The sequence below is a fragment of the Chelmon rostratus genome, chromosome 8 (assembly GCF_017976325.1).
Source record: "Chelmon rostratus isolate fCheRos1 chromosome 8, fCheRos1.pri, whole genome shotgun sequence".
Classification (NCBI taxonomy): Eukaryota; Metazoa; Chordata; class Actinopteri; order Chaetodontiformes; family Chaetodontidae; genus Chelmon; species Chelmon rostratus.
The window spans coordinates 815648-842631 of NC_055665.1; the positions used below are offsets into that span (position 1 = coordinate 815648).

The following is a 26984-nucleotide window of genomic DNA, read 5'->3' on the forward strand; positions in this document are numbered from 1 at the left end:
GTCCAGCGTGTGACGTCTGTTATTTTTATTCCAGCACACTGAAGCTGTCTCACCTGTGGACCAGGTGAAAAATGTGGAAGCTCCCACAGTGACAGTGCATTTGTAGTAAATTAAGAAATAGATTTATTATACAATTATTTATTATACAATTATATCGCTCCGTTTATTCTTATTTGCACCGCCATTTCCTGTTTGCACCCCCCCCACACACACACACACACTATTTTTGATCAACATAACAGGAAATGTGAAAGAGAAGAGTGGAGGCAGTTGAGGCAGAAACCACAAAGACATTTAAAGCAGTCGGTGATTTTAGCAGTGCTGCTGCAGCTTGATCGAACATCTGAAGAAAAAAAACATCTAATCATCTGTCTGAAAAAGTAAGGATGGCAGTTTGGGACACAAAGATTTCCTGGAGCTTCATGTTAGCCCTGGCTGGTAAGACTGACACAGTTTTTATCATCTTCTCTCTTCAGTTTTCTTGCTGGAGGCCCATTTTAATGCTGCCGCTCTGCTCTCCTCTCACCGTCTTCACATCGAAGCACTAAAACGAGCTCCTTTAAGCTTAAACCCAGCTGTGTTGTGTTTTTCTAGGTGTTGTCGGTGTAAGTGTGAACTATTCTGATGATATCTGTGCTGTGAAAGGATCGACTGTCACCCTCCTCTGCACCTTCACTCCATATGAGTCCGTCACTCAGAATGGAAGACAAGTTTTGGTCGAGATCGTCAGAGTCCGCTGGTGCCAGAACCATTTGATTTGTCATGGCACCACCCCGTCGGTGTACGACAGCGATTCAGAGAACAACGCCCCTCGTTACAAATACCTGGGAGACAAGAAGGGAAACTGCACGTTACAGATCGCTGACGTACAGAAGGAAGATGAAGCCACTTTTCGCTTCAGAATGGAAGCTAATAATAACGCAGCACACTATACTGGACACTCAGGAGTCAACGTCACAGTCTCTGGTGAGACCGTCGCCATCAAAAACAACAGCACCAATAATATTCATTGATAGTTTTTTAATTTAGTACTGAGAACCACTTCTGAAAAGTTAGATAAAGTAAAAAAACAAAAAGAGAAACTTCAACTGTAGAAATAATGAAAATAACACAACATTAAAACAGTTTTACTGATAAAACCAGTAAAAAGCTGAGAGGCAGAAAAAAAAACATTAAAAAACTGCAGAACATTAGTTCAACCAAATCTGCTCTGTGGAGAGCCTGGATCAACGCATAAATCACTGAACTGGTTGTCAGTATTGTTCCAGTTGATCTTTGTCGATCGGCTCAGCTCTAACACGTCTTTAACACATCGCTTTACTTTAGACGGAGCTCAGATGATCATAAACAGCTCCGTTACTGAAACGGAGGTGAGAGCAGGTGAGAACGTCACGCTGTACTGCACTGCACCCTGCACGTTCCACCAGCTGGAGGTCACCTGGTTCAAAGACGACCACGCCCTCTCAGAGCCTGGCCCCGCCCTCCAGCTCGGCCCTGTGACTGCAGAGGATTCTGGGAACTACACCTGTGGTCTGAGGAACAATGCCGGCACACGCTCCCTGCCGTACAGTCTGCACGTGGAGGCTGAACAGGAACAGGAAGGTTAGTTTGATCAGTTTTCTCCTGAACGTTACGGACAACTCGAGTCCATCGAAAAATAAAAGACATAAAATAAAGTTCCAACATTAGCACTGCATCAGCCAATAAAATAACATGAAACCCACAAATATACAACACATGAAAATAATAACAACTCCATCAAGTCTGGATTCTGATTCTGGTTTTATTTACAGTTTACACAGCCTGTTTACCTGTGAAATGATCCAAACAGGTGTTTTTGGAGCGTTCCACATCTTTCCCAGTCTTTAGTTGCTCCTGTCTCGACTCGTTAGCATCAGATAAGATAAAACTTTATTAATTCCCAGCCAGGCAAATTCAGGTATTACAGGCAGCAGGTAATGGCAGTTGGAAAAAATAGCAACAGAAATACAGAAATAAAAGCTGACTGTGTATTTGCACATTTTATACAAATGAAGAGAAAAAATATGTAAAAAAATAAAATATTGCTGCAAAGACCTAAAAGAAAAATAACCATAAAAATAAACTGCCAAAAATTCTGTAGAATTTCACAGACTTTACACAAATTACACCTGGTGGATAAAGTGACTGCAGCATTAATGCTGCTGCACAGAAATAAACATGTATAAGTCACAGTACAATACTATTATGCACTGATAGGTTGAGTACTCAGTGAGAGGGGGCAATATTGCAATACGTATAGGATAAATCACACATCAGTGCATAAACAGTGTGAATCTGGACCCAGAGCTGCATTAACTGATGCTGGAGTTGAACTCTGACAGCTGATGGTATGAAGGACCTGTGGTAGTTCCTTCTTACAGGGTGGATGCAGCAGTCTGTTACTGAAGGAGCTGCTGAGGGCCCCCATTGTGTCATGCAGAGGGTGGGAGGGGTTGTCAATGATTGATGTCAGCTTGGCTAGCTCATAGAAAGTCCTCAGTAATGTCCTACAGACTCCAAAGGACCTCAGTCTTCTCAGCAGATGGAGACGACTTTGGTCCTTCCTGTACAGGACGTCAGTGTTGGTGGACCAGTCCAGTTTATTGTTGAGGTGGACACCAGGTATCTGTACTCCTCCATGATCTCAATGTCCAGACCCTGAATGCACACCGGTGTAGTCTCTGACCACCATCACCATCTCCTTGGTCTTGCTGCCGTTTATGTGCAGGTGGTTTAGTCCACACCAGTCGGCAAAGTTAGCAATGACTTCCCTGTATTCCAGATTCAGAATAAACAGATATTTACAGAGATCAATGAAGCTGATGAGCTCAAACATTAAATATATTTAATGTGTGTTGTTTTCAGGTGAGTTGATATCAGAGAGGATTCAGTTCACATTCTGATGTTTCACAGCGTCTAAACTGTTCTGGAATCAGGGTTGTAGAACAGCGAATCAGAAGGTGGAGTTTGTCTTCTTCTTTAACTTTTACCCACCCGTATTAGCAGAACGTGGTGCTCTGTGATTGGATGTTTGTTAAGTGACATACACCTTGGGACTCGCAGTGTTTTTTTCCCACATGCTTCTTGTACCTTTGACTTGTTAATCAGAAAACATTTGTCCATCTTTTGTTCTGATGATTAGATCAGGACATCTTCATCATCAGTTACGTTATACTCTCTATCTGAAAATAAAATATGATGTTAAACTGTGACATCAGAGTTTAAAATGATAGCAGAGAGATCTTCCTGATGGTTGATGAGTTCAGAGGTTTTTGTTTAATCCGTGTTCTGTCCTGTTTCACAGGAACAAACAGTGATACAATCAACAAAATGCTGGTTGTTCGTCTGGTTCTCTTCACTCTGTACACTGTGCTCATTATCACGGTGGCATTCACCGTCATCAAAAGGTAAATTTCACAAATCTGACAAAGTCTGGTCTCTGCTCCTTCGTGTGCCTGTATTTATTACTCAGAGATTGATCTCAAACCATCACCACAGTCGTTAAAGTCCAAATAAAATGTGCTCTGAGGTTAGCGTTGATGCAGCTATAGCATCAGTTATACCAAAGCAGCAGAGTGTTTCTTCCTGGAAAGAAGAGCAAAGAACGGTACTGTTTCCAGTCTCATGTTTTAACTCCAGTGTTGTCTCATGTGAGCTTCTGTTTGTATGGAAGTTCAACTAAACTAAGTCTGGTACAGTGTGGTCATTTTAAGCCATTTCTTCATTTAATTTACAAAACAACTTATTTTTTGTCTCATGAAAAGCAGCAATTGAGCCTGATCTTGCAGAAACGGTGAATGTGTCAGTCCCTCGCTGCTTCTAACGGAAGCATGAATGAATTTGAATTTTTGTCCGTATTTCCCACAAAGGCAGCGAACAAAAGGTGGGATTTTAATGATCACCTTTCTGGCACGTACAGCACTGACAATGGCAGGCCTGAATGAAGTTTTAGGGAAAGGCCACTTTGGCTTTTTACAAATACACATTTATTGAGGCATCGCAGCCAAAACCAATGGTGCAGTAACTATAAGTGATAATTACTTATCATGACAAATATCCAATCAATTATCAGGAATCAGCGTCCTGAAGTTTATTAGAACTGTAACCTGAATGCTACTTTTCCACAAACTGCTCAACAACTCGTATTAATTATTGTTCTATTTGAATGTGAAGCCTCTAAATGGGCTGAAGGGCGATTAATCTGAACAAGTTTCAACACTCAAGCAGCTGTTAGCATTTGAGTCTGACATCATAATGACTAAAAACACGTCGAACACACAGATGAGAAACTGTCTGCTCTGATCAGCTGACACACAGCGGCCGACACAAAGAGGAGGTCACGTCACACAGACAGATGTCAGCTGGTTCTGGGTCAGTCGTTGTTAATGTTACTTAGAGGCTAAAGAACAACGAGAATGCTAAGCTAGCAAGTTTCATTAGGGTCATTTATAACATCATCAAGCACATCGTGTGTCATCAGCAAAGTAGTTTAAAACCATGAACACAAAGGAAACTGTTTACTGCTGCTAGAAACTGAGGACAATAATCAGCCTGATCAGCCATCATCAGTAATCAATACAAACACACTTTATTAGACCGTAAACCATCAATCAAACAGATGACGAACCACAGCCGACGAGTGTCTGACAACCTCATCAAACAGCAGCAGTTACTGTTTCTGAGGGGGTGTCAAACATTAAATAACACACATGCAGTTTTTTAATTAAAGCAAAGCTCGCTGAACTCTGAGGACAATAACACACCAAACTCCCTTTAAGAAACATTTTAACAGTTTATTCTGTGTCTGCACGAACACGTTACTCCACAAACACACGATAAAAGGTGTCATATGTCGATAAAAGGCGTCATATGTCGATAAAAAGCATCATATGTCGATAAAAGGCGTCATATGTCGATAAAAGGCGTCACATGTCGATAAAAGGCGTCACATGTCGATAAAAGGAGTCACATGTCGATAAAAGGCGTCAAATGTTGATAAAAGGCGTCATATGTCGATAAAAGGCATCATATGTCGACGGGATTCTCGTCAATTCAGCATCAATATCATCCAGAAAGAACAACTGTAGTTCTCTTCAAACTGCTACTCAGCACCTCTGTTCTTACTTCTATCTTTACAGGATGTGTTTGCAAGAAAGCAGCAGAAAGCTGGAGAATGTCATGGCACAGGTGAGTTTCTGACAACCATACAGGTGAGTCCCTGACCACGGCATCAGACAAACATCATATATATATATATATGTATATATATATTTTATATTTTAGACAAACTTTAGGCTTCATGTCTTGCTGGGGGGTGTCGGAGTGTTCGGCCCTGCTGCTGCTGATGGAGGACAGATCGTTTCTCTTTCACCTCCGTCTAAAAACTAATGTTACTGTTTGAATGACAGACTGATGAAAGCGGGTCACTACTGTCACAAGACAGCGAATGAACTGACAGATGAACAACCTCTGTGCCATCTCTGATGAGTAAATGAAGCAGCAGAGAAACAGGAACCTGACAACACTGACGAGAACATCACTGATATTTAGAGCTCGTGTTGTAATTTCCTCTTCATGTTATCGATGAAATTCAGTGCTTTTGCAACACAATTCATAAGAAATGAATGCTTGTCTCAACATCCTTTGTGAAAACTTCTCAGCTTCTGTATCTCTTATTTCCTCTCTTGACTGTTTGACAGTGGCAGCTTGTGTCAATGACCCGAGGGCGCAGATGTGTTCTGCTGGTTTTCTTTCATCACTTGTTAGATTGTTTTTAATAGTTAATATTAAGTAATTACCCTGCCTAAATCTGAGCTTTTTTACCAACAGTAAACTGTAGCATGTGTCTGTCTTTTAGCCTGAATCAGGATTTCATGCGTTTCATCAACACTTTTTCTGATCAACCACGTCTCTGTCAGGGAAACAGCTGGATGAAGCCTCATGCAGCTTCTTTCTTTATGTGCGTGTACAAAAAGATTTGAAGCTTTAAACTCAGCAGCACAGAGACTTCTGGTGGTTTAATACTGACGCTGCAGCAGACCTTCACTGGCTGCTTCTCTTGCAACTATAAATAGTATAATTTGTCTATAAAATTGTTATAAGTACACCTCTGCATAACGTTGTATCCTTATTAACATTAATTAAAACAAATATAGATATAATATAATAAATATAGATCAACTTACAACAAAGAATAACTTTATTTACTTCACAAAGCGGGATGATTGCTGTCAATATTTGGCACGTTTTTGGTTTATCAGCGTGGGGACGGTGTGATGTCTTTAGTGAGGCCTTCATTTATTTGGCTTCATGCTGTCTGCTGTCAACATTTTAGACACAGTAAACACACCGGCCTTTCCTCGTCTGCCACCGTAGTCACAGTGAAGCCAGACGCTACAGACGCTTCGTCATATTTCCTCGTCTTAGCTTTCTGGTGACTTTCGTTTGTCTCACTGTCTCCGTCTCTCTCCGCCTTTCTTTTCATGCCGGGTTTTGGTTACTGCACCTCATATGTCCCGCTCTGCGCTGTGTGTGTGCATGTCCGTGACAAAAAACCCCGTACACATTAAGAGCTAATACTCCCTGCACACACTCTGACAACGAGAGCGCCACTGCCACCTACTGTAGAGGATGTACAATTACACTTTATCCTAGTACGTTAAAACAAAGCATGGTCCCTGGGGTCACACGCACCCCCCTGACATCGCAACCACGGCCCACTATTTGAGAAGGACAGACAAATCCACTACTGACACCCTCATCAGCGATGATGTTTGTCATGCTAACTCTGAACTCTACTTTCTGTTTCAGCCTCCACACTGATGGAGGAGCTGTGACCTCCACGCTGCCTGAGGTTATCACCTGAACGCATCTGTTCTGATACTGATCAGCGGCTGGTTTACCGGACAGGAATCTCTGCACATAATGTAATTTACAGGACATCAAATATATGTGGAGTGTGTATGTGTGTGTACGCAGCTACTGTCAGAATACTGTGGTTCACTGTCTACTCTTTTTTGGCGGTTTCAGTAAATAATTTCAGTTCTGTAAGAAGTTTCTAACATGTGTATCTGATTAAATGGTACTCTAAAAAATATACACTTTCCCTTATGCATCATTTTATATTTACTGTACTTTCACTGGTTTCTCTGAAATGTCATATTTTTTAAATAATTTCTATCTAGACTAAAGAAATAAAACAAAAATAAAAGGACTTTTGCTTCAGCTGATTAGCTTCATTGTTTCAGTTGACTGCTCCTCACCAGACACAGTGAAAAAACCTTGATATTTAAGAAAGTCACATCTTTTTCCAAGATATGACGACGGTCAGTGAGTGAAACTAAGAGCAGGTTTTAGAAACAGGGTTCAGGAAAGACGTGACTCAGACTGATCATCTACAAAAACAAGTCTGGCTTGTTCTGCACAACTGTGATATTTTTCACTACTTTCTGACAGATTATTGACTAATGGAGAAAATAAGTAGCAGATCACTGGATAACGATAGTCGATAGACCTACAATATTAATGAAGCTTATACTGAATATACAGTAGAGCGACCTCGAACTCAACAAAGATGGAAAAAGTCACTATCAGACTGTGTGTGTGTGTGAGTACTCTATAAGAAACCCATTCATTCCCACAGCTATGGGATCCTTCAGAGGTATCATTAGTTCAGTATGGGAGGCTTCAGTAAGCTCGTGGGCCTGGTCTCAGGTTAAAACCCGACAAGGGTTCCTTTGAGCAGGGAGCACCTGGACTACTGACACAGTTCTGCTCCTCAGACATGAACTCATTCACCTGATGGCTTTACAGACTAACATGCTTGTACTGCACCGTAGCTGCAAACAACTTTTAATTCCATTGTGTGATTTGTCTCATTCTATTTTATCTTATTTTTGTATCTTTTGCTTTGTTTTGCCATTTAAAATCTTATTAATGCGTCTTTTGATATATTTTAATTATTTCTTGCCTTGAGTTTCTCATACATCTTTCTTCTGTAGCTGTAAACTCTTTGAATCGCCTCGTTGCTGCTGCTGATAAATAAACTTGCCCGACTGATTATCTTAGCTGTTAGTTTAAGACTTTTAAACATTTTCCCAACTTTCTTGTCTTGTATTTTCATTTTAACGTTATTAAATAGAAAATGCTTTTTGTCATTTTTAGCTAACACGTAAATTAGCTGTCGAGCTAATGCTAAGCTTGTTTAATGCGCACTAACAAACATCCGCAGAGTCCAGACACACAAGATAAACGACAGAATAAATCCCAAATTATACTGAAGCTTCACAAACATCACTGAATCTCTCCCAAACAGCAGACAGACACGCGGGCGGTCGGTGCGTTTTACTCACGTTTCTTCGTGCTTCCCTTCTTGTAGCTGAACTGTCCGTCTCCAGGCTGTGCTGCTGCGTCACTGCGGTGCCGCCATCTTGGTTGTTGACAGTTTCTCCCGCCATCGCGGCGGTCGCACTAACGTTAGCCTAAGAGACAGAGATTAGCTCGCTGCACACAGAACAACTAGCTAACTCCGTTGATTGTTTCGTTTAAATAAGTCGTTAACTCTCTGTAAGTAGTTTGAGGCCAGAGAGCGACTGACTTTAGACTTCCCGCTCGCAGCTTCTTCTCCCAAACAGTGTCAGCTTCACCGCAGATGAACGTTTCGAGTGTTTTGTTAGGGACACGGGGCACGCACCGAGTCACTGGCTCCTTCATCTGCTGCGCTTTGATTGACACTACTGTCGGAGTGTAATACCACCTTTGACCGCACGGGCTGCCGTTCACTATCCGTTAGAATCCAGAGGGGCGCTGTTTCACTCATTTGAATAAACACATTTAGAAGTGAAGAGGAGATGGCCACTCCAATAAAACACAGGTGTCTCATATGTGCAGTGATGGAGGAAATATTCAGATATGCTAGCAAACATGCTGCAAGCAGCACAGACGACATTAGAAACTCTTTCCTGGACACACCTGACGTGTGCATCACTTTTTAGTGTTACAGACTTTATGGATTTGGTGGTGTTCCCTCGTGTTGCAGCATGTTTTCTAAATGCTGTGCATGCTGTCAAACTGGTGAAGATGTTTAATTTGTTTGTTTTGTCTATTTGTGTGTGTTTTCTTCAGCGGCTGTGAGTTGAGCTGTCAGGGCCACTGCATATTACACAGAATGACATTATTTCATATATGGACATTGTTCACATACACCTTTGGTCACATACACGTGTATATAAACAGGTGAAACTGAACACGACTCAGCACAGGTGACTTCTATTGAACTATAACATCTTATTATAAACAGTTTATTTCTTCCACTGACACGTTTGTCTCCAGTCCGGCAGAGTTTGAGCTTCAGCTGGAAGAAAACACACAGAGAGCAACAAGTGATTCAAACTGATGTGAGGTTCATTTTTTTAAATAAAACAAAACCGAGCACATTTATTTCTTGAAAACCTGTTTATTAAATGACAGAATAATACAATGATCCCATCAGATATGAAATTACAGCACTTCTATGAGACAAAGTGAAGTCTTAACTGTACCCACATACAGTGTGTTCTGTGTTACACGTGTATAGATAGAAAACTAATTTATTTTACAGACAGAGAACGGAGAAGTATCCTGGAGAAAAAACATCCAAAAACAAACTTGGCCCTGAAAATGAAAGTCAATCATGTTGATGTATAAACAGATTTCTGGATTGTCTGACAAGAAATATTTCCTATTTTCTGAAGTTTTCCAGTGTATCTGATGATTATTTATTCATACATTGTGTCTTTGTATCAAAGTTGAAAACCTCAGATTTCCTCGTCCATCATCAGGTGCTTGGACCCTGAATAAAATCATTGTGATGTTTTAGGTTTTCACATTATTTGAAGAACCAGGTCCCAGGTCCCTGGTCCCTGGTCCCAGGTCCCAGGTCCCAGGTCCCAGGTCCCAGGCCCCTGGTCCCAGGCCCCAGGTCCCAGGTCCCAGGCCCCTGGTCCCTGTATGGACGCCCACAACAAATGTGCACACCAGTGTGTCAAAGTTCTGACTCGACATCGTAGAATTACGTCACAGTTCTACATCTCGTGATTTTGATTTGCTCAGAACAAATGTTTAGTTATATTTGTTTTAACTTGCAGTCCGCTTCATCTTCTGGGCATAAAAATCTAAATATGAGCAAAAACAATCTTAGAACCAGAATCACAGCCTCGCGGTTGTTTGCCTCCTCCAAGCAGTCAGGTTAGATTACAGACTCATAGAAGTCTTTTAAAGAGTTTAATAAAAGGTACTGAGTGTATTTGCTGAAACTGAACTTCTCTCTGTATTAACATGTTTGATTCCAGTGAATAATGTCCAGAGAGACACACGCTGTCCTCACTTAGAGACTGTTTGTCCAGAGGAGGACAGAGGACTGATGGACAATCAGCTGAAGATCAACATCAGCACAACCAATCAGCTCGCGGGGACGACGATGCTTCAGATATGGCCGCTGCTGCAGAGAAGCTGCAGACTGAAACGTGGAGGCTTCACACACGTTGAACCTGCAGCTCAGAAGATCCAAACAATCAGCTCAGGTTCAAGATCAGAGCCACTGATTCAGGATCTGAGCAGATGTGAGACATGATCACCGTCCTGATCGATGCTGCTGAATGATGGACGGAAAAGAGTTTCTGCACAACATGATGATGTCACAGTGAAGCTGACCTTTGACCTCACGTCACAGTTTTATTCTATGAGACATTTGTGGGATATTTTGTCAGAATTAGTGTCTGGATTTTTGAGTTCTGGTCAAAAATAAGTTTTGTGTGGTCACAGTGACCTTTGACCACCAAAATCAGTTCATCCTGGAGTCCAAATGAACATTTGCGCCAAATTTGAAGCAATTCCACGAAGGTGTTAATGAGATATAGTGTCATCGTGTCGGATGTGTACGTATGGACGAACCTGAAAACTGAACGTGACTGAAGGATAAAGCCACTCTCTGTGTTCAGAGGCCACACATCCAAAATATTAAAGAAATATTTCACCCAAACATGATCATCTTGTCTTGATCCCTGAACTCCATGCATGGACGGAGTGCTGAAAGGGCACGAAGTCACTACAAAGAGACCCAAAACAACCACAAGAGGAAACACAATGAGCACAAACAGACGCAAAACAACTGGGTCAGAGAGGAGGTCCTGCTGTGGGAGGGACTGGGGGCCTTTTTAACAAATCATATATTCTGGTCACTAATTAACTCAACAATGATTGCTGGCAATAACAGTAAAAATTCCAATCAGACAAAATTTAAAGAAAACAATCCAGACAGGAAAATTAACGGCTGATCCTCGTAAAATCATTCACATTCAGACCTTTTAAACTGAATTTCCTTCATAAAATATTGAATTTAATAAATACAAAGTGATTAAGACGAGTGTTAAAATCGGCAGAACAGGAAGCAGAGTTTGGCTGCAGACCTTTAAAATGAACTCAAACCGAGTGTTTGGATCGAACGGACGATGACGACTCAAAACAACGACACTAAAATTAGCAAGTTGAAGAATATAAAACGATATCAAAAACATACATTTCAGCCTCAGATACACGCTTATGAAACAGAAGAAAGAAGAAACAAAGGCCTGTCTCTAACATAAAGGTCCCACAAAGACAAACCAAATATCCTGACGGGGAGCTCAGAGGTCAATGAGAGAAGCTGCTGGACTCTCAGGTGGGACGCTGGCAGCCATGTTTGTCAGCTCATCGTGCTGAACAAGGGGCTTTTGGCAAAGGTTCATGGGAAAGTTTTGCCAATGTGTGTTTGGTGTCTGAAACTGATTTTCTAACGTGAAGTTTCATATAATCTCTTCCTGCTGTCTGTGTGCAAACACAGTGAATGTGAGGGTTTTATTTCCGTCAGCTGTTGAAACAGTTTCAGGGAATTCAGAATAATAATCTGATGCTCGTTTTAACAGTAACTTGATCTGAACAGCAGCAGAAAAAAAAACCTCCTCACCGGTCCAGAGGAGAGAAAAGTGACTTAGCTCCATCTGCTGGACAAAACATGACACTTTTTATTGAAATAATAAGAAATGATCCGAAATAAAACAGATTATGTCGACTTGATATTGACGACAAATACCCAGAAATCTACTCAAAGAAAACTTATTGCTTCTGTTTGAGGCCGCTGACGTAGAGTTTTCTTTTATTTAGATGTTTAGAAACAGCCACATCCATTATTAAGAGTTCTGTCATTTCAGCACAAACTGAAACATCTTCTGGGTCTAAATGTGAGCTTTCATGAGGCGTTCAGGGCCTCAACAGAGCAAAGAAAAAACAATGTTCCAGGAAAGCCCTTGTTCAGTATGACTGCCTTCACCACAGTGAATTTTCTTTGTCTGATTGTCTAATTTAAAATATACTTTTGTGACCTGAGGACGTAAAAGTGTGAAATATTTAAAAAAAATAGAAATTCTCCCTGGAATCATGTCCGAGACCTCAGATTTGTCTTGGACATGACAAGAACCACTGACATCTAAAAAAATCTTTTAACCTTTTCAGTCAATTATTGGAATTTCTGGACGCAGCATTTTATTTTAGTCAAACTAGACAAATCTTTCTCAATAGATTTCATCAGTTAAAAACAATGCAATGACAGATGATAATAATTCACTGCATTGATTAAAATCTTAAAAATACACTTTACAGCAGAATGTTGTGATTCTGTGTCTGTTCTTCCTGCAAAAATATTGTTTTAAATGTTCAATAAAAGGTGAGAAACATGCTGTTTGTGTAGAATCACAGCGACACACCTGCTTCTATTAAAGTGTCTCACTGATGGACGCTCTGCACTCTGAGTGACTGGCTATTGGAGGATTGATTATACTGATGATGGCAGCTCAGAGCGTCCTCAGAAATGACACTGAAAAGGGATTTTAAATTACTTTAAAAATGGACATCATGTCAGCCGCTGGTCGCTGAAGCTCCGCCTCCTTTCATCACGTTAAAGGAAAAGTGCGTAAAATAAACTCTGATCCGTGAGCATCAACATGAAAACAGACTTATTCTGCTCCGTTGACCGGCACGTTGAGTTTCTCCATCTCTGGAGGAGCCGCCGCCGCCGCCACCGGGCCGCCGTTAGTGGCCTCCTGCTTCCCGTCTTTTCTGAAGGGAAACCCGCCGGTCATCACAAACACGCCGAGGTCGACGAAAAACAGGATCGATGCAAAGAAGCCAAACGCCTGGAGGAGCAGAGGACGAACACACCCACAACGTTCAGGCTGGTGGCTTTCATCATCGAGAGAGAAAGAAAAGAGAGGGGGAGGGAAGGCAAGAGCAGGAGGAGGTGGAGTAGAAAAGCAGGAGGTAGAAAAAGAAAGAAGGAGGTGGTGAAGAAGAGGAGGAGGCAGGAAAGGACAGCAGTGTCAGTGTGTGGATGTTTTCTTACCGTAGCAATGCTCTCCAAAGACGTGCCGCCGTTGTCTGAAGCGAAAACGATGGAGGCGATGAGGAACAACAGAGCGATGCCACCGGTGTACAAAAAGTCCTGCAGAGGAGAAGAAGAAGAAGACGAAGAAGAAGAGGAAGAAGATCAGCAGCTGAGGACTTCATGTTCAATGTGTGGAAACACAACCTGTCACACCTCAGTGGAGTTCAACATTTTGAAAAAAGATGCTTCTTCTCTTCCTCTGAGAGAGCTCGATCTTCAGACTCATTCACTCTCATGTCTGTGTGACAGGTATGAAGCTGGTAGGCTAGTTTAGCTTAGCATAAAGACCGGAAACATAAAGAAACAGCTGGCCTGATTGTCGAAAGTTCAAATGTACACCTGCAAACAGCTCTAAAGCTCACTTATTAACATGTTATATCTTGTTTGTTAAAGTGGTTTAACTGCCAGCACTGCAGTCAGTTTCTGTTTCAACAACAGGACACTCAGCATCTGTTCCCATATTTCTGTGGGAACAGCGCTCAATACAAGAGAGAAGAAAGAAGCCTGTTCACTGAAGAGGCAGCGTGAAACTGTCATCTTTTTATATGGAGTAATAACACAGTTTGATTATTGCTTCATGGAAACAAGTGATCACAGCAGGTAGAAACGCTGCCAGTCAGACTGGATCAGCAGTCAGCCTTCATCTTCCAGGACATCGAACCTGCCGGACAGACAGTGAGGCTCATAATGAACCAGCATCAACCCAGATGGTGTCGTTATTCTACAGCTACGACATCATGCAATCAATATTTACTTCATGATGATGCGTTACAGCTAAAATCTTGGTTGTTGCCAGATTAAACACATTGTCTGTCACATAATCCCTCTATAAAAACAGCAGTTTTACACATTATTCTTTTAAAGTGTTCATTTTCTTCTGAAAAGTCTTTCAGACTTGTTGGAACAGTGTTTTTAATCCTTTGTGCTTCACTGGCCTGCTGCCTGTGGGGGGCAGCATTGCGCCTCGCTACGCACAGCCTGCCGGCAGAAGAAGAACGGACCCGTTAGCTGCTCTGCTAAAGTGCTAGTTCCGCAGCGCAGCCTGTGTAGACGTGTACAACATGTTAATGAGCTGCTACAGTTCTAATTAACAGTCTGTTTTATACATTTCAAAGTGTTTCGGCTGTGTCTGTGCGTGCGGCGCTGTAACGATGCCGTGGAGGTGCTGTGTTCCTGGGTGTAAAGGCTACGACGAGGCGAAGTCAATGGGGGTTGTGTTTCACGGTTTGCCGACGAGGGACCCGCCGCGCTGCAGAACATGGCTGAAAGCGATACAAAACCCCAGATTAGACGAAAACACACCGGTTTCCAAGTACAGCGGCGTGCGGGTTTGCAGCCTGCACTTCAAACCGGAGGACTACGAAGAAGACTTCCGAGCTAAGATACTGAACATTGCGCCCAAACCGATGCTGAAGAGCGGCGCAGTGCCGTCAGTGTTCCCCGGGAGGCAGCACGGGGAGCCCGGCAGCACAGAGGCATCTCCTCCGGCTCCGAAGAGGAGCAGAACACAGGTAGATATTCACGGAAGTGTAGTTTAAGTGTGTGTTCTGGTCTCCCGTTTGCATCGCAGACCCTTAATAATCAGCAGGCCAGGCCGCCGTTAGTGACTCTCACAGGGCCGGTACGAGTTTAGGGCCCCGGGCAAAGCCAGACAGAGGGGCCCCTCAGTGGTGCCTAATTCTCACCCTTCCTCTAATAGATCAAAGTTTTTTCTTCAAATAAAACTATTAAGAAGTCACTGTATGGCCAGGAATGTGGTCTACAAGGGTTTCATCTCAACTTTAATGTAATGCAAGTGGAAATAGTCCAGTTAAGTACAAGTACCTCAACTGTAATTAACTGCATTACATACACTTTTAATACTCTGCAGCACTGGTATGAAGGAGGCTGCTGATTGCAATGAATACAATAATTTACCTGTGTTTTTTTCTTGGTATAACCTGCTGAAGTAACCGACCTCCTTAACTTGTAGTTTACCTGAACCAGGTTTGTTCAGCGGCTCTGCTAACCTGCTGTCTGTCTGCCGTCTCTGGTTGTTGCGTTCACAGGCGGCCTGCGTAGCTGCAGGGAGCTCCTCGCAGTCCCCTCCAGCAGCAGCGTCAGATCAGAGTTTCTGCATCGTGGTGTCGGTCGACCCCCTGGACGACAGCTTCCAGTCGGAACCGGAGTTCAACTCCATAACGACATCCGACGAGTCCGATGAAGACATCGACAAGGACTGCACAGTTGTTTACAACCGCAGCCTGATGGAGTTGTTCAGAATGTGTCAGACGTGCGGGCAGCCCATCGTTGAGAAGGAGGTTTTCCACTCGGGTGCACAGATGAGGGTGAGGTGGAGCTGTCACGGCGGACATTCTGGTACATGGAAGTCCTCGCCTCACCTGAGAGACGTGCTTCCATAAAGTCCCCCTGCTGTTCTTTTCCCTGGACCAACATTCACAGACTCGTGAGAAGAACGTTTTTTTTCTTAAAGCCTATTTTAAGGGAGGTGATTGGCTCCGAGGATCTGCCGGCAGCTGGAGGGCACGTTGAACCACATCTGATGGATGCTGCCACCGGACCTTCATGCAGGATTCCACAGAGGAAAGCGGTGCAGGTCAAGGGTTTGTGTCCCACTGTGAGACCCGGGTCCAGTGTTATGCTGCTGTGGAGCCAATGAGAGGACTCCCTGAGCAGGGACTTAAAGCTGACGTGGTTGTCCCAACATACAGCGCACCATGAAGAATGACCCCGTCGTACAACACCAAGATCACACCTGGCACACAGCGCGAGGTCAGTAGAGCTTATACAGACACAAAGTAGAAGAGCTGCATGCTGGTTCACACCGAGGCTCCACCAAACACCTGCAGAAGATCGACCCCCCCCTTCAACGTTGCATCCTGCCCTGATACTTCAGTTCAGATTAAAGTCAGGCCTGTGGGGGTGGTGGCGTGTTGTTTAAGGTAGCACTGAGGCATGACTCTGAACCAGGAAGTCCTGTTTGAGGAACAGATTCCTGTGTTTGAAGGTTCACCAGAAACCAAAACACTGCACAGCTTTTTTATTCTCTCAGAGGATTTTAAATGTTATAATGGCACCAACTATTTTATCTTTACATACAACGATCTCCAGGTAAACTGAAGAAAAGCAGCACTGGTGTTACAAAGGGGGCGTGCACATATTTGATTGGCCGGATGATAAATTAACCAGGTTGAGCTTTGTCGTCAGACAATCCTGCATGTGTTTGTCTGATCCACCTGAGGAGGCTGCGTTTCTGTAATCAGGACACATTTCTCCTGCAGAGCACAGGTCTCTGTGTGAGCATGTGCAGGACGACGGACAGCGAACGTCGCGTCTCCTCAGGAAGTTTAAATAAGTTGCTTTTCTGCTGCTGAACACTCGACTGTCTCCATCAGACGCTCAGGCTGCGAGGATAAACTCAACACAAAGGCAGGAAGTAGCTTTCAAAATAAAGTCAGAGATAGAGCAGAAGTCTGATGACTGACCTGCAGTGTGTTTCGGTCACAGTCAGCAGGTTATTGTTTCTGTGTATTCGAACACAGACTACACAGCTCTGTGTTTAGGGTTTATGTGTTTTTACCTCAGTTTATGGGACAGCTGCCTCGGTGGAAACTCTTTTTAAATCTTTTTTTGTCTTTGCAGGTGAACCGCTGTTCAAAGTGCAAAAGAAGAAGAAAGAAGTGAGTGAATAAAGTCACTGAGCAGCACTTCAACAGAAACTGGTGTGTTTGGGGTTGAAATGGCATCACTGAGACGTGGACATGAACTACAGTGTGGTAACAGTGGTCCTGAGCCTCCGCCGTCCAGCTGCACCGGCACCCTGCTGCACCTGCACTCTGCTGCACCCGCAGCAGCTTCACCACAGACCAGGTGTGATTGGCTGTGAATGATGGACCACATTTTTTTTACAGAGATGCTCACACAGTGCATCGTTTCAGCGTGTTTGAAGAATGCTTTTCATTTTTAAAAATGTATTTTCACTGTTTTCACTACCATTGCCTTGGAGGGACCCCTCCCCCCCTGAAAGAAGCCAAATATCTTATTTATGTTGTGAAATCTTCACATTCAGAAACCTTTATTTTGAAATGATGGTTTGTTTCTGCTTCCTCCTCTTCTCTCTTCCTCTCAGCTGTTTCTGCTGTTGTTTCTGGTGCAGAAGTCGATATAAATTCTAATGTTAGTGCTTTAAGCTTCATGTAGCTCAGTAACTCTCTAGTTAGTCTAGTTCTGAAATGCTTTTAGTTGATGCTGTGATCAGTAATAGCTCACAGATATGCTTTTGTTTCTCTGTGCTTCATGTCAGAAACTGCATTATTTGTATTATTTCCTTTCTACATGTAAGAAACCAACATGAACGTCGACGAAGCAGCTAACCTGCAGCACAGAAACCTGATTCATGTGAACACTCTAATCGTTCACACACTGTCCTGAGCGGGAAAAACTGAGATTACTGCAATAAAGACTCAATGTGAATGTGTTCTGTTGTAATGATGTTCTATCACCACTCACATTTTCATTATTTAGACATCACGAGTCACAATGATCAATAACAGTCTGCTGAATCAGGCCGTTAGCCGCTGCCGTTAGCCGCTGCCGTTAGCCGCTGCCGTTAGCCGCTGCCGTTAGCTTCTTTTTGCTGTAATTAAAGCATCTTATTCGCCTCCATGAGATGATGAATTGTTGTTTTTACACATACAATTTGTCCAGATTGAACTAATGAGCATATTAATTAGTGGCTGTAAAGGTGCTGACAGATCAGTTTTATTACATTCAGACTAGAGCTGCAACAGTAGGTCATTAATCGACTGACAGGAAATTGATTGCCATCTATTTTGATAATTAAAGTTTCAGTTATTTTTTAAGCAAATCAGATGAGATGAGGTGCAGCTCTGTCATATCACAGTAAACTGGAATGATCAAAGGACAGAGCCAGGCTAGCAGTTTCCCCCTGTTCCCAGTCTTTATGCTAAGCTAAGCTAAGCTAACCATCTGCTGGCTGTGGCTTCATGTTCAGTGTACAGACTCAACAGTGGAATCATCTGAACATTTAACTGACTGAAGCTCAGATCTCAGTTTGTGAGGCAGACGGATGTCGTCCGGATGGAAGGAGGAACTGTTAGTGAGGCGGCGGCGCTCGGCCGGTGAGCTCTTACCAGTTTGGGCCAGCAGGTGATGCCCACCCTGGTGTGCAGGGTGGTGGTGAGGAGGACGAGGAGCAGCAGGGTGAAGAGGAAGGCGGTGCAGCTGACAAACTCAAAGAAGTAGAGCGCAGTGCAGCTGACGCAGCTGTGGACCGCCTCCTCCAGGACGAAGGCCACGAAGGACAGCAGCTGGCGGACAGACAGGAAACATCAGCTCATTATTCAGTTCACCACGAATTAAATGTCGTCGTCAGAAACACTGAAACTGACAACCCACCGCCCACATCTACGATGATTCAACACCACATGTTCAAACTCAGCATGTGACCAAGACTCTCTGTACAAGGACGTCACCTGAGCACAGGTGAGAGTCTCAAAACAAACCCTCCATCAGGTATGTCCACATGTACACATCAAAGTATTTACAGTGTCAACGATGGTAAGAAGAGGGAAACTTAACTTTACACACACACACACACACCTGACAGAGGACGGAGCATCCAGGTCTTAAACCTGCATTCTTTCTAATGGCCAGCAGGGGGCGACTCCACTGGAGAAAATGACTCTTCTGTCCTGATTTATTCCCTCAGTAAACTGTTTCTAACGAGTTTATGGTCTCGATCTCTAGTTTCAGGTCTTCAGTTTGTTAGCTCGGATTCGCTCCGCTGTGGACGGGCTGGCTGTCAGAAACACGTCATCATGATCAAATAATAATCAAATGATTCATTAAATGACAGAAAGCAACAAGGCAGCAGGACGTTTCATTTCACATCGTTCACCATGATCCTGGTACAGTCTTTAATATGAAAGTTACACAGCAATGACCGGCACGGCCGAAAGACATCCGCCAGGTGTACAACAAACCACAGTAACAGGTAAGACGGCCGGGATGAGCTCCTGGAGCAGAAGCACCGGGTCAGGAGGAGGAGAGCTGGACAGCCGCTGTCGCTCTGAAACACCAGCAGAGCGTCGGGACAAGATCATCGCTACCACACAAACATCCTGAAGCACGGTGACATCATCTCAGGGCCACGCGGTCGACGCGAGCGTTCACAGCTGCTCATGGTATGAAGTCATTCAGCATCTTCTTGAGCAACACTTTGCAGGTAAACCACCTCGAGAGTGAAAACAGAGAACTGGAGTATATGGAGTCTGCGTGAGTTCGGACCGTTTGGATCGTACAGAACCAGAAACCCAGACCAGGACCTGAGAGAGGCTGAAGGCTCTGTAACAGAAGCGCAGTGACTATGGCCCCATTACAACACCGGCTTTTATTGTAGGAACGTCGTGTGTTAAAGTGTGTTTGGTGAGCTGAACGTCAGCCTATAAAAAGTCTGTTCCCTTCAAACAGAGACAAACCCTGAACCACAGAGCTAAAATAAGAGCGTCTGACATCATGCGGGTCTCAAATCCAGACTCTGGTCCTCGTGGAGACTCTGAGCTGCTGCAGTGCTGCAGAGCAACACGTCGACATGGTTCGATTCCCATCTGAGCTGATAATGAAAAACACTCTCAGGTCACAGTGTCAAACGTCCCTCTGCTGCAGAGGCATCACCTACATTTCCCATGATGCAACAGGACAGTGTTGATTAACTGCATTCAGTGCTTCAGCCTGACTCAGACAGGACGAGCTTCACAAACCTTCACGGTGCTCCTCGGCACTCTGACTCATTGTCCAGGAACCTGATGAAATGGCAGGATGTGGTCTGGAGGAAGTTCTCCATCTCACACAATCACACAGACTTCATCCAAACCAGCTCCTCCGGTTTCAGGCTCAGACCAGACGTGGATCAACACTTTCACTGAAACTCAGGTGTGCTGAAGGGAACAGCTTGTGTTTGGTTCCTCACACACAACACAAGTTTTTATTGAAACTGATGTCGAGACTCTTCAGGACAGATCTGGGAACAGTTTGAGGAAAAAGTAAAGAGCTGTTCAGGAACCGTTTCTAAAGAAAACTGAGACAATAACAGACCCAGAACACCGCGGTTTGATTCCTGCGACCGCGACGGTCGAACAGACGTCAGACAGACGACGCTGAACCGACAGGATGAAATAAAAGTTTTCTCTGAGGTGACACGAGGTGACCGAGCCTCAGAACGCTGCTCGTCAGGCTGGTGTCAGACTTCATATCAGAGGCCTCGTGCAGGGACGATTCACACAGACAGACACCGTCCCCCCTCCTGCACATCCTCTTTCTGTCCAACACCCCCGTGAGCAGCGTGCAGGCCGGATGCAGCCCTCGTCCCCCATCTGTCAACTGTCGCAACACTGGAGGGTCAACAGCTCTGAGATCTGCTAACGACAGCTCGATGATCCCAAACCAGCAGCTCTGCAACACTTTCACTTCCCATCTGCTGCTTCCTGAAGGGAGGACGGATGAGGAGGAGGAGGAGGAGGAAGCTCTAAAAGAACACACTGACGCGGTCTGAACAGATGAGCGACAGGTTGAAGCCAGCAGATCAGCTGACGTCTGATCGATCAGAGAAATGTTCACGTTTCTGAGTGAATGAAAGTTAAAGTGACTTTTAAAAGGAAGCTAACGAACAACGAGAATGCTAAGCTAACAAGCTTCATCAGGGTCATTAATGACATCATCAAGCACAACGTGTGTCATCAGTTTAAAACCATGACCACAAAGGAAACTGTTCACTGCTGTTTACTGATAATCAGCCCCCACCACAGTCAGCACACACGTTATTTAACCATCAATCAAACCAATAACGAGCAGCAGAGAACGTCAGACATCATCAAACTCCAGCAGTTACTGAGTGATTTACAAATCCTTCAACATTTACATATTAGCAGTTTAAATTTTAACTTAAAGCAAAGCTCGCTGCACTCTCTGAGGACAGTAACACACCAAACTCCCTTTAAGAAACATTTTAACAGTTCATTCTGAGTCTGCACGAACACGTTACCCCACCAGCACACGATAAAAGGCGTCACATGTCGATAAAAGGCGTCACATGTCGATAAAAGACGTCACACGTCGATAAAAGGCGTCACATGTGGATAAAAGGCGTCACATGTTGATAAAAGACGTCACACGTCGATAAAAGGCGTCACACGCCGATAAAAGGCGTCACACGTTGATAAAAGACGTCACACGTCGATAAAAGGCGTCACACGTCGATAAAAGGCGTCACACGTCGATAAAAGGCGTCACACGTTGATAAAAGGCGTCACATGTGGATAAAAGGCGTCACATGTGGATAAAAGGCGTCACATGTCGATAAAAGGCGTCATATGCCGATAAAAGGCGTCACATGTCGATAAAAGGCGTCACATGTCCATAAAAGGCGTCACATGTCCATAAAAGGCGTCATATGTGGATAAAAGGCGTCACATGTGGATAAAAGGCGTCACATGTTGATAAAAGGCGTCACATGTTGATAAAAGGCGTCACACGCCGATAAAAGGCGTCACACGCCGATAAAAGGCGTCATATGTCGATAAAAGGCGTCACATGTGGATAAAAGGCGTCACATGTTGATAAAAGGCGTCACATGTCGATAAAAGGCGTCACATGTTGATAAAAGGCGTCACATGTTGATAAAAGGCGTCACATTTTGATAAAAGGCATCATTTGTTGATAAAAGGCGTCACATGTGGATAAAAGGCGTCACATGTGGATAAAAGGCGTCACATGTGGATAAAAGGCGTCACATGTCGATAAAAGGCGTCACACGTCGATAAAAGGCGTCACATGTCGATAAAAGGCGTCACACGTCGATAAAAGGCGTCACATGTCGATAAAAGGCGTCACATGTTGACGGGATTCTCGTCAATTCAGCATCAACATCATCCAGAAAGAACAACTGTAGTTCTCTTCAAACTGGACACAGTTTGGATTGTCCTCTGTTGGTCAGCTGAGCTGTTTTAGTGGGAGACGAGTGAGGGAACGAGAGACAAACTGTTTAAAAATGAAGATTTGTCTGTAAAATAAGTGCTAGTTTTTGGATCAGATACACGCCGAGTCAAACACTGACTCGCATGGCTGTTAATTCTTGTGTATGTGGTGTGTTCGAGCAGGTTTTTCGGGCTTTGTTAGAGTTAGTAGCCGCTTTGCTGCTTCCTGTTTGCTGCTGCAGAGAGAACGCTACTGTCCGCTAATACAAAGATGTTTTACACGTTTTATGATCCTGGACCTTCAAGATGAGACAAAAACTGAACCAACAGACTCAGAGTGACTGCCCTCGGTCTTAACTGGTCTGAGCGCAGCTGCCCCGCCCGCTGCAGATGTGGGCGTGACGGCGCCACAGCTGCCACCTCGCCGTGACCTCCAGACTTCAGGAAGCTGCACACAGAAACTGCTGAAGGAGAGGAAACGCTGAGCGGCTCCCACAGTGAACCTCGGCAGGTTCAGGTCAGATCTCAGAGACAGAAGCTGCGATCGGGGACTTTTTTTTCACTCCATACAGACAGACGTATCAGCCAATCACACGGCAGAATCAGGGCGGCGGCAGGCTGAGCCGCTCACGACATCAGCAGAAACTTCAACACGAAAGTTACTGGACTGAATGATGACAGCGCTCATAAGATAAAATTATTATTAATCCCCAGCCCGGGAAATCTGGGTGTTACAGCGGCAGGTAATGAAAAAAAATCAACAGAAGTGGAGAAAAACAAACTAAAAACTGACTTTATATAAATGACTATATAAAAAATATATATCAACAACATGCTGTGGAATTTAACAGATTTTACACAAACTGCAGCAGGATGGATGAAGTGACGACAGCACTTATTAATAAATGTGTATGTGTCACAGTGAAATACCAGGATGTACTGATGAGTACTCAATGAGAGTGATTAAAGAAAGTGATTACTGCAAGTTAATGAGTGTATGAAAAAATAAATAAATCACACATTAACAGTGTGAACATGGACCCAGAGCCACATTAACTGATGCTGGAGGGCTGATGGAATGAAGGAGCTGCTGAGGGCCCCCACTGTGTCATGCAGGGGGAGGGAGGGGTTGTCCATGATGGATGTCATCCTCCTCTCACCTCCATCCTCACTGTTGTCCAGAGGACAGTCCAGGACAGAACCAGGTCTCTTTCTGTCCCTCTCAGAGCTTCCACAGCCCCCAGCAGACCAAAAGACTGCAGATGCAACCACAGAGTCATAGAAAGGGGGGTGGCTCCTGTTGGGTGAGGTGGGGGGCTGGGTTGTAGGGAGTCTGGTCTGGGCTCTGGTGGATGGGGGAGGGAACCTGTTAAAAAACAGGTTCAGCTCATTTGCCCCTGCCGATGTCGCTGCCGTGGCCTGAGGTGGTTTTCAGGCCCCTCCAAACCTCTGTGGCCCCTCAATATTCAACAAGACCAAGACAGTACGATCAGTTCATCAAAGATCTGCTGAAACCGCTGACGCGACCTCAATGATGTCGACACGCCGTCTGTAAACACGCCGTCTGTAAACACGCCGTCTGTAAACATGCCGTCGGTCTCTACCGACCAAACCGAGAACCACAAATCTTCACCATCCCCTGATCAGGACCATCCCGGGACCACGCTGCTGTTCTAACAAGCTACAGGCTGACTCCTATTGGCTTACGAAGGCAGATGAAGCAGTTTCACATTATTCTGTCTTTTCTGATGAACCTTCTGGACTCTCCAGGCTTCATTATCAGGATACTCTTCAAACTGGCAGCAGGATCAAATTATACACAGTCAGAAATATCGATATTGATCAACGTGAAAAAAATTAGCGTGATTAAACGTATTTTTTGCTGCATCATTCAGCCCTAAATCTGAGCGGATCATCATGGAGTCCCTCAGGGTCCCATTCTTGGGCCTACATTATTCAACGTGCACAGGATCCCTCCGGATCAGACAGCTTCAGCTTACTGAGATCCAGAACCAAGAGAACCGAGCAGGTTCCTCCTGATCTCAGAGCTTTCCACCAGAGACTTCAAAGTGCTGCTGCCGGTTCTAATCCATCAGAACTTAAAGCCAGCAGAACCTTTAGATCTCCAGAAGGTTCCAGCTGGTAGAACCTTGAGTCAGAACCAAACAGGATGAATCTGCCTTTAGCTGCGATGCTGCACACCGTTGCTGTGATTGGTTGGTTTCTCTGCGTTGTTTCTGATCACAGTTTTAATCACATTTATTCCGTCTGAGCTGCATCAGGAATCAGAAGTTTTCAGGATCTTTGAACTCACCACTTCAGTGACTTTGATGGCGAAACGAAGTTTACTCAGATTCTCAGATGGGACGATGAACCAGGAGGATTTGGGGTTCGGCGTCGTGGTCAGGCTGTAAACTTCCCCCGTGGCCATGATGGAGCTGAACAGAGAAACTACAGTTACACTCTGACGGGATCATACAGGCAATAACTGAGCCGCCGAGTTCTGCAGAGACCAGCAGCAGCACCACAGAACTGTCCCTGAAGTACACACCTCAGGTACTTTTATTCTCATCCATCCTACTTTATACTTCTCATCCTCTCCATCTCAGAGTGAATAATGTACTTTTTACTCTAAAACATTTATCTGACGGCTTGATTTACTCTCCAGATGAAGTTGGTGGTCCTGCACTGCTGTGACAGACATGAAGCTCAGGTGGAAGCTGTCGTATATTCTGTTACGTGTTTATGGCAGCGTGAAAGTGAAAGCACGCGGGCACAGGTAGCCCGCAGGTGCGCGACGTCAACACTGATAATAAACCAACTGCTGTTAATAAAACTCATTTACAGCCTGTGTGTGGGTCATCTTCACCAAACTTCATTTAAAAGTTTGGTTATTGAAGAATTCTTATCTTACAGAATAATCCGCAAACACTGCAGAAGGTGACTGACGGCTTCACCGTGAACAGAAGTGTATTATCGGACATTCGGCTGATGCTTCATCTGCATTGCGCCATCTAATTCAGCGGTATGTGATTTAAAGTCTCTGGAAGCACCATCACCTGTTGAGCATGTTGGTGCAACTTCGAGAGAAAACCACGAGAATTAACCGTTAAAGATTTGGGCCGCGTTCCAATAAACAAAGCGGGCCGTCTGCGACTCATGTCCGAGTAAGAAACGGATCCTTTAATAAGTGTGAAAACATTTAAACCCGTGTTTTAATAAATAAAAGTGACTTCAGAAGTGAAAGTAAACCGAGTAAACTGGCAGACTTCCAGAAGCAGTCTGGCAGGACCAGTCCCGGGGGGGCTTGGCGCTAACCGTTAATGGTGGCCTAAAATCTGCTAAACGTACTCATTAACACAGGAAGTTAGTTCACCGTGAAAAGATGATAAAACACGAGTGTTTCAGAGATAAACTCACCGTTCAGGTTTCTTCCAGTTCCCAGAAAAGCTAAGTTTCCAGTTGCGACGTTAAACGTCACTTCTTGCTTTGTTTCTCTGAACAGACTTCAACCAAACTTCCGCATTTACTTCAATCTGTCAAGTTAACAGGAAGAAGGTTAGCTTCCGGCTAACACCTTCAAAATACAAGTGTTTTGCACGTCGGAAGCGGTTTCCACTTTTTCAGGCCACCGTCATTTTCAAAATAAAATGATTTGTTGCTTGAAGTAGATCAACAGCCACGTGTTTTATTTTTTCTACAAATCTGTCTACCCACAAAAAGTGACCGATAAAAACAGTTTTTCTGTCTGGAGAAGAAAGTGATGCCGGCTGTGAGAGAACAGTCTGATCTGATCTAAATTACAAATGAACAGCTCTTCTCTCATCTTTGATTCTCAGTGAAACGATGATCATTTGTACAGATGATGAACTGAAACCACGTTCTCACATCTACAGGAGAAAAGTCTATTTGCTTAAACACTGATTTCATGTCAGAGGTCACAAGAAACAACAACTACTAACTAACTAATCTGAAAAGTAACTGTAACTAAAGACGTCAGAAATGTGGGGAAGTGAAGAGAACAATATTTGCCTCTGAGACATCGTGGAGTAAAAGTATGATGAAGTCAGAGGATCTAAGAGACCTCATAGGCTCACATGTCTCAACCATGTCGGAGCCCGTCAGTGATTTAAAAACCAATCACAGACTTTCACAGTGAGTCAGTGGCAGACTGGTAACCAAAGGTTTCCAGACTGGAGTAATGTGGACTCTCTGGTTTTCATCAGAACAGCTGCTGCTGATTCTGGACCAGCTGGAACTGACCAACAGCTTTCTTAGACTCAGCAGACAGTCGTCCAGCCTGCTGGAGGTTGAACCAGGACTAACTGTTTCCTGTCTGCCTGAGAGAGAAACGCTCTGACTCTGAAATATTCCTTCAATCATCGAAGGACGCTTCAGTTTCTGATGTGATGTTCAACATTTAGTTGAGAGTCAGTGATAACAGCGAGGTTTCTGACCTGGTCCTTGGTGTTTAGTTGTCAGTAGATTTAGGTGATCAGACAGTTTCTCTCTCTCAG

General features: G+C 44.1%; 3 protein-coding genes across 4 annotated transcripts; 2 read left to right on the forward strand and 1 right to left on the reverse strand.

Moving 5' to 3' along the window:
* The first annotated feature begins 271 nt into the window (after positions 1 to 271).
* On the forward strand, positions 272 to 7226 carry LOC121610742. The gene is made up of 6 exons (XM_041942995.1): positions 272 to 438; positions 595 to 966; positions 1327 to 1602; positions 3326 to 3428; positions 5160 to 5208; positions 6832 to 7226. Exons 1-6 carry the CDS (start codon positions 387 to 389, stop codon positions 6841 to 6843), a joined length of 864 nt encoding a protein of 287 aa, XP_041798929.1. The 5' UTR covers positions 272 to 386; the 3' UTR covers positions 6844 to 7226.
* A 2235-nt stretch (positions 7227 to 9461) lies between these two features.
* Positions 9462 to 26009, reverse strand: cmtm6 (CKLF-like MARVEL transmembrane domain containing 6). Its single transcript, XM_041942630.1, has 5 exons — positions 25888 to 26009; positions 24782 to 24905; positions 18628 to 18804; positions 13433 to 13531; positions 9462 to 13226 (listed from the first exon to the last, which is right to left on the reverse strand). The coding sequence occupies exons 2-5, from the start codon at positions 24896 to 24898 to the stop codon at positions 13047 to 13049; spliced, it is 573 nt and encodes a 190-aa protein (XP_041798564.1). The 5' UTR covers positions 24899 to 24905; positions 25888 to 26009; the 3' UTR covers positions 9462 to 13046.
* Positions 14471 to 17941, forward strand: LOC121610492. Of its 2 annotated transcripts, XR_006007042.1 has the most exons (3): positions 14471 to 14985; positions 15523 to 16246; positions 17117 to 17941. XR_006007042.1 is itself a non-coding variant. In XM_041942629.1 (2 exons), the coding sequence occupies exons 1-2, from the start codon at positions 14626 to 14628 to the stop codon at positions 15874 to 15876; spliced, it is 714 nt and encodes a 237-aa protein (XP_041798563.1). In that variant the 5' UTR covers positions 14471 to 14625; the 3' UTR covers positions 15877 to 17083. The 2 variants fall into 2 exon arrangements, 1 of the variants encoding a protein (XP_041798563.1); XM_041942629.1 differs by lacking the exon at positions 17117 to 17941 and having other exon boundaries at positions 15523 to 17083.
* Positions 26010 to 26984: the final 975 nt, after the last annotated feature.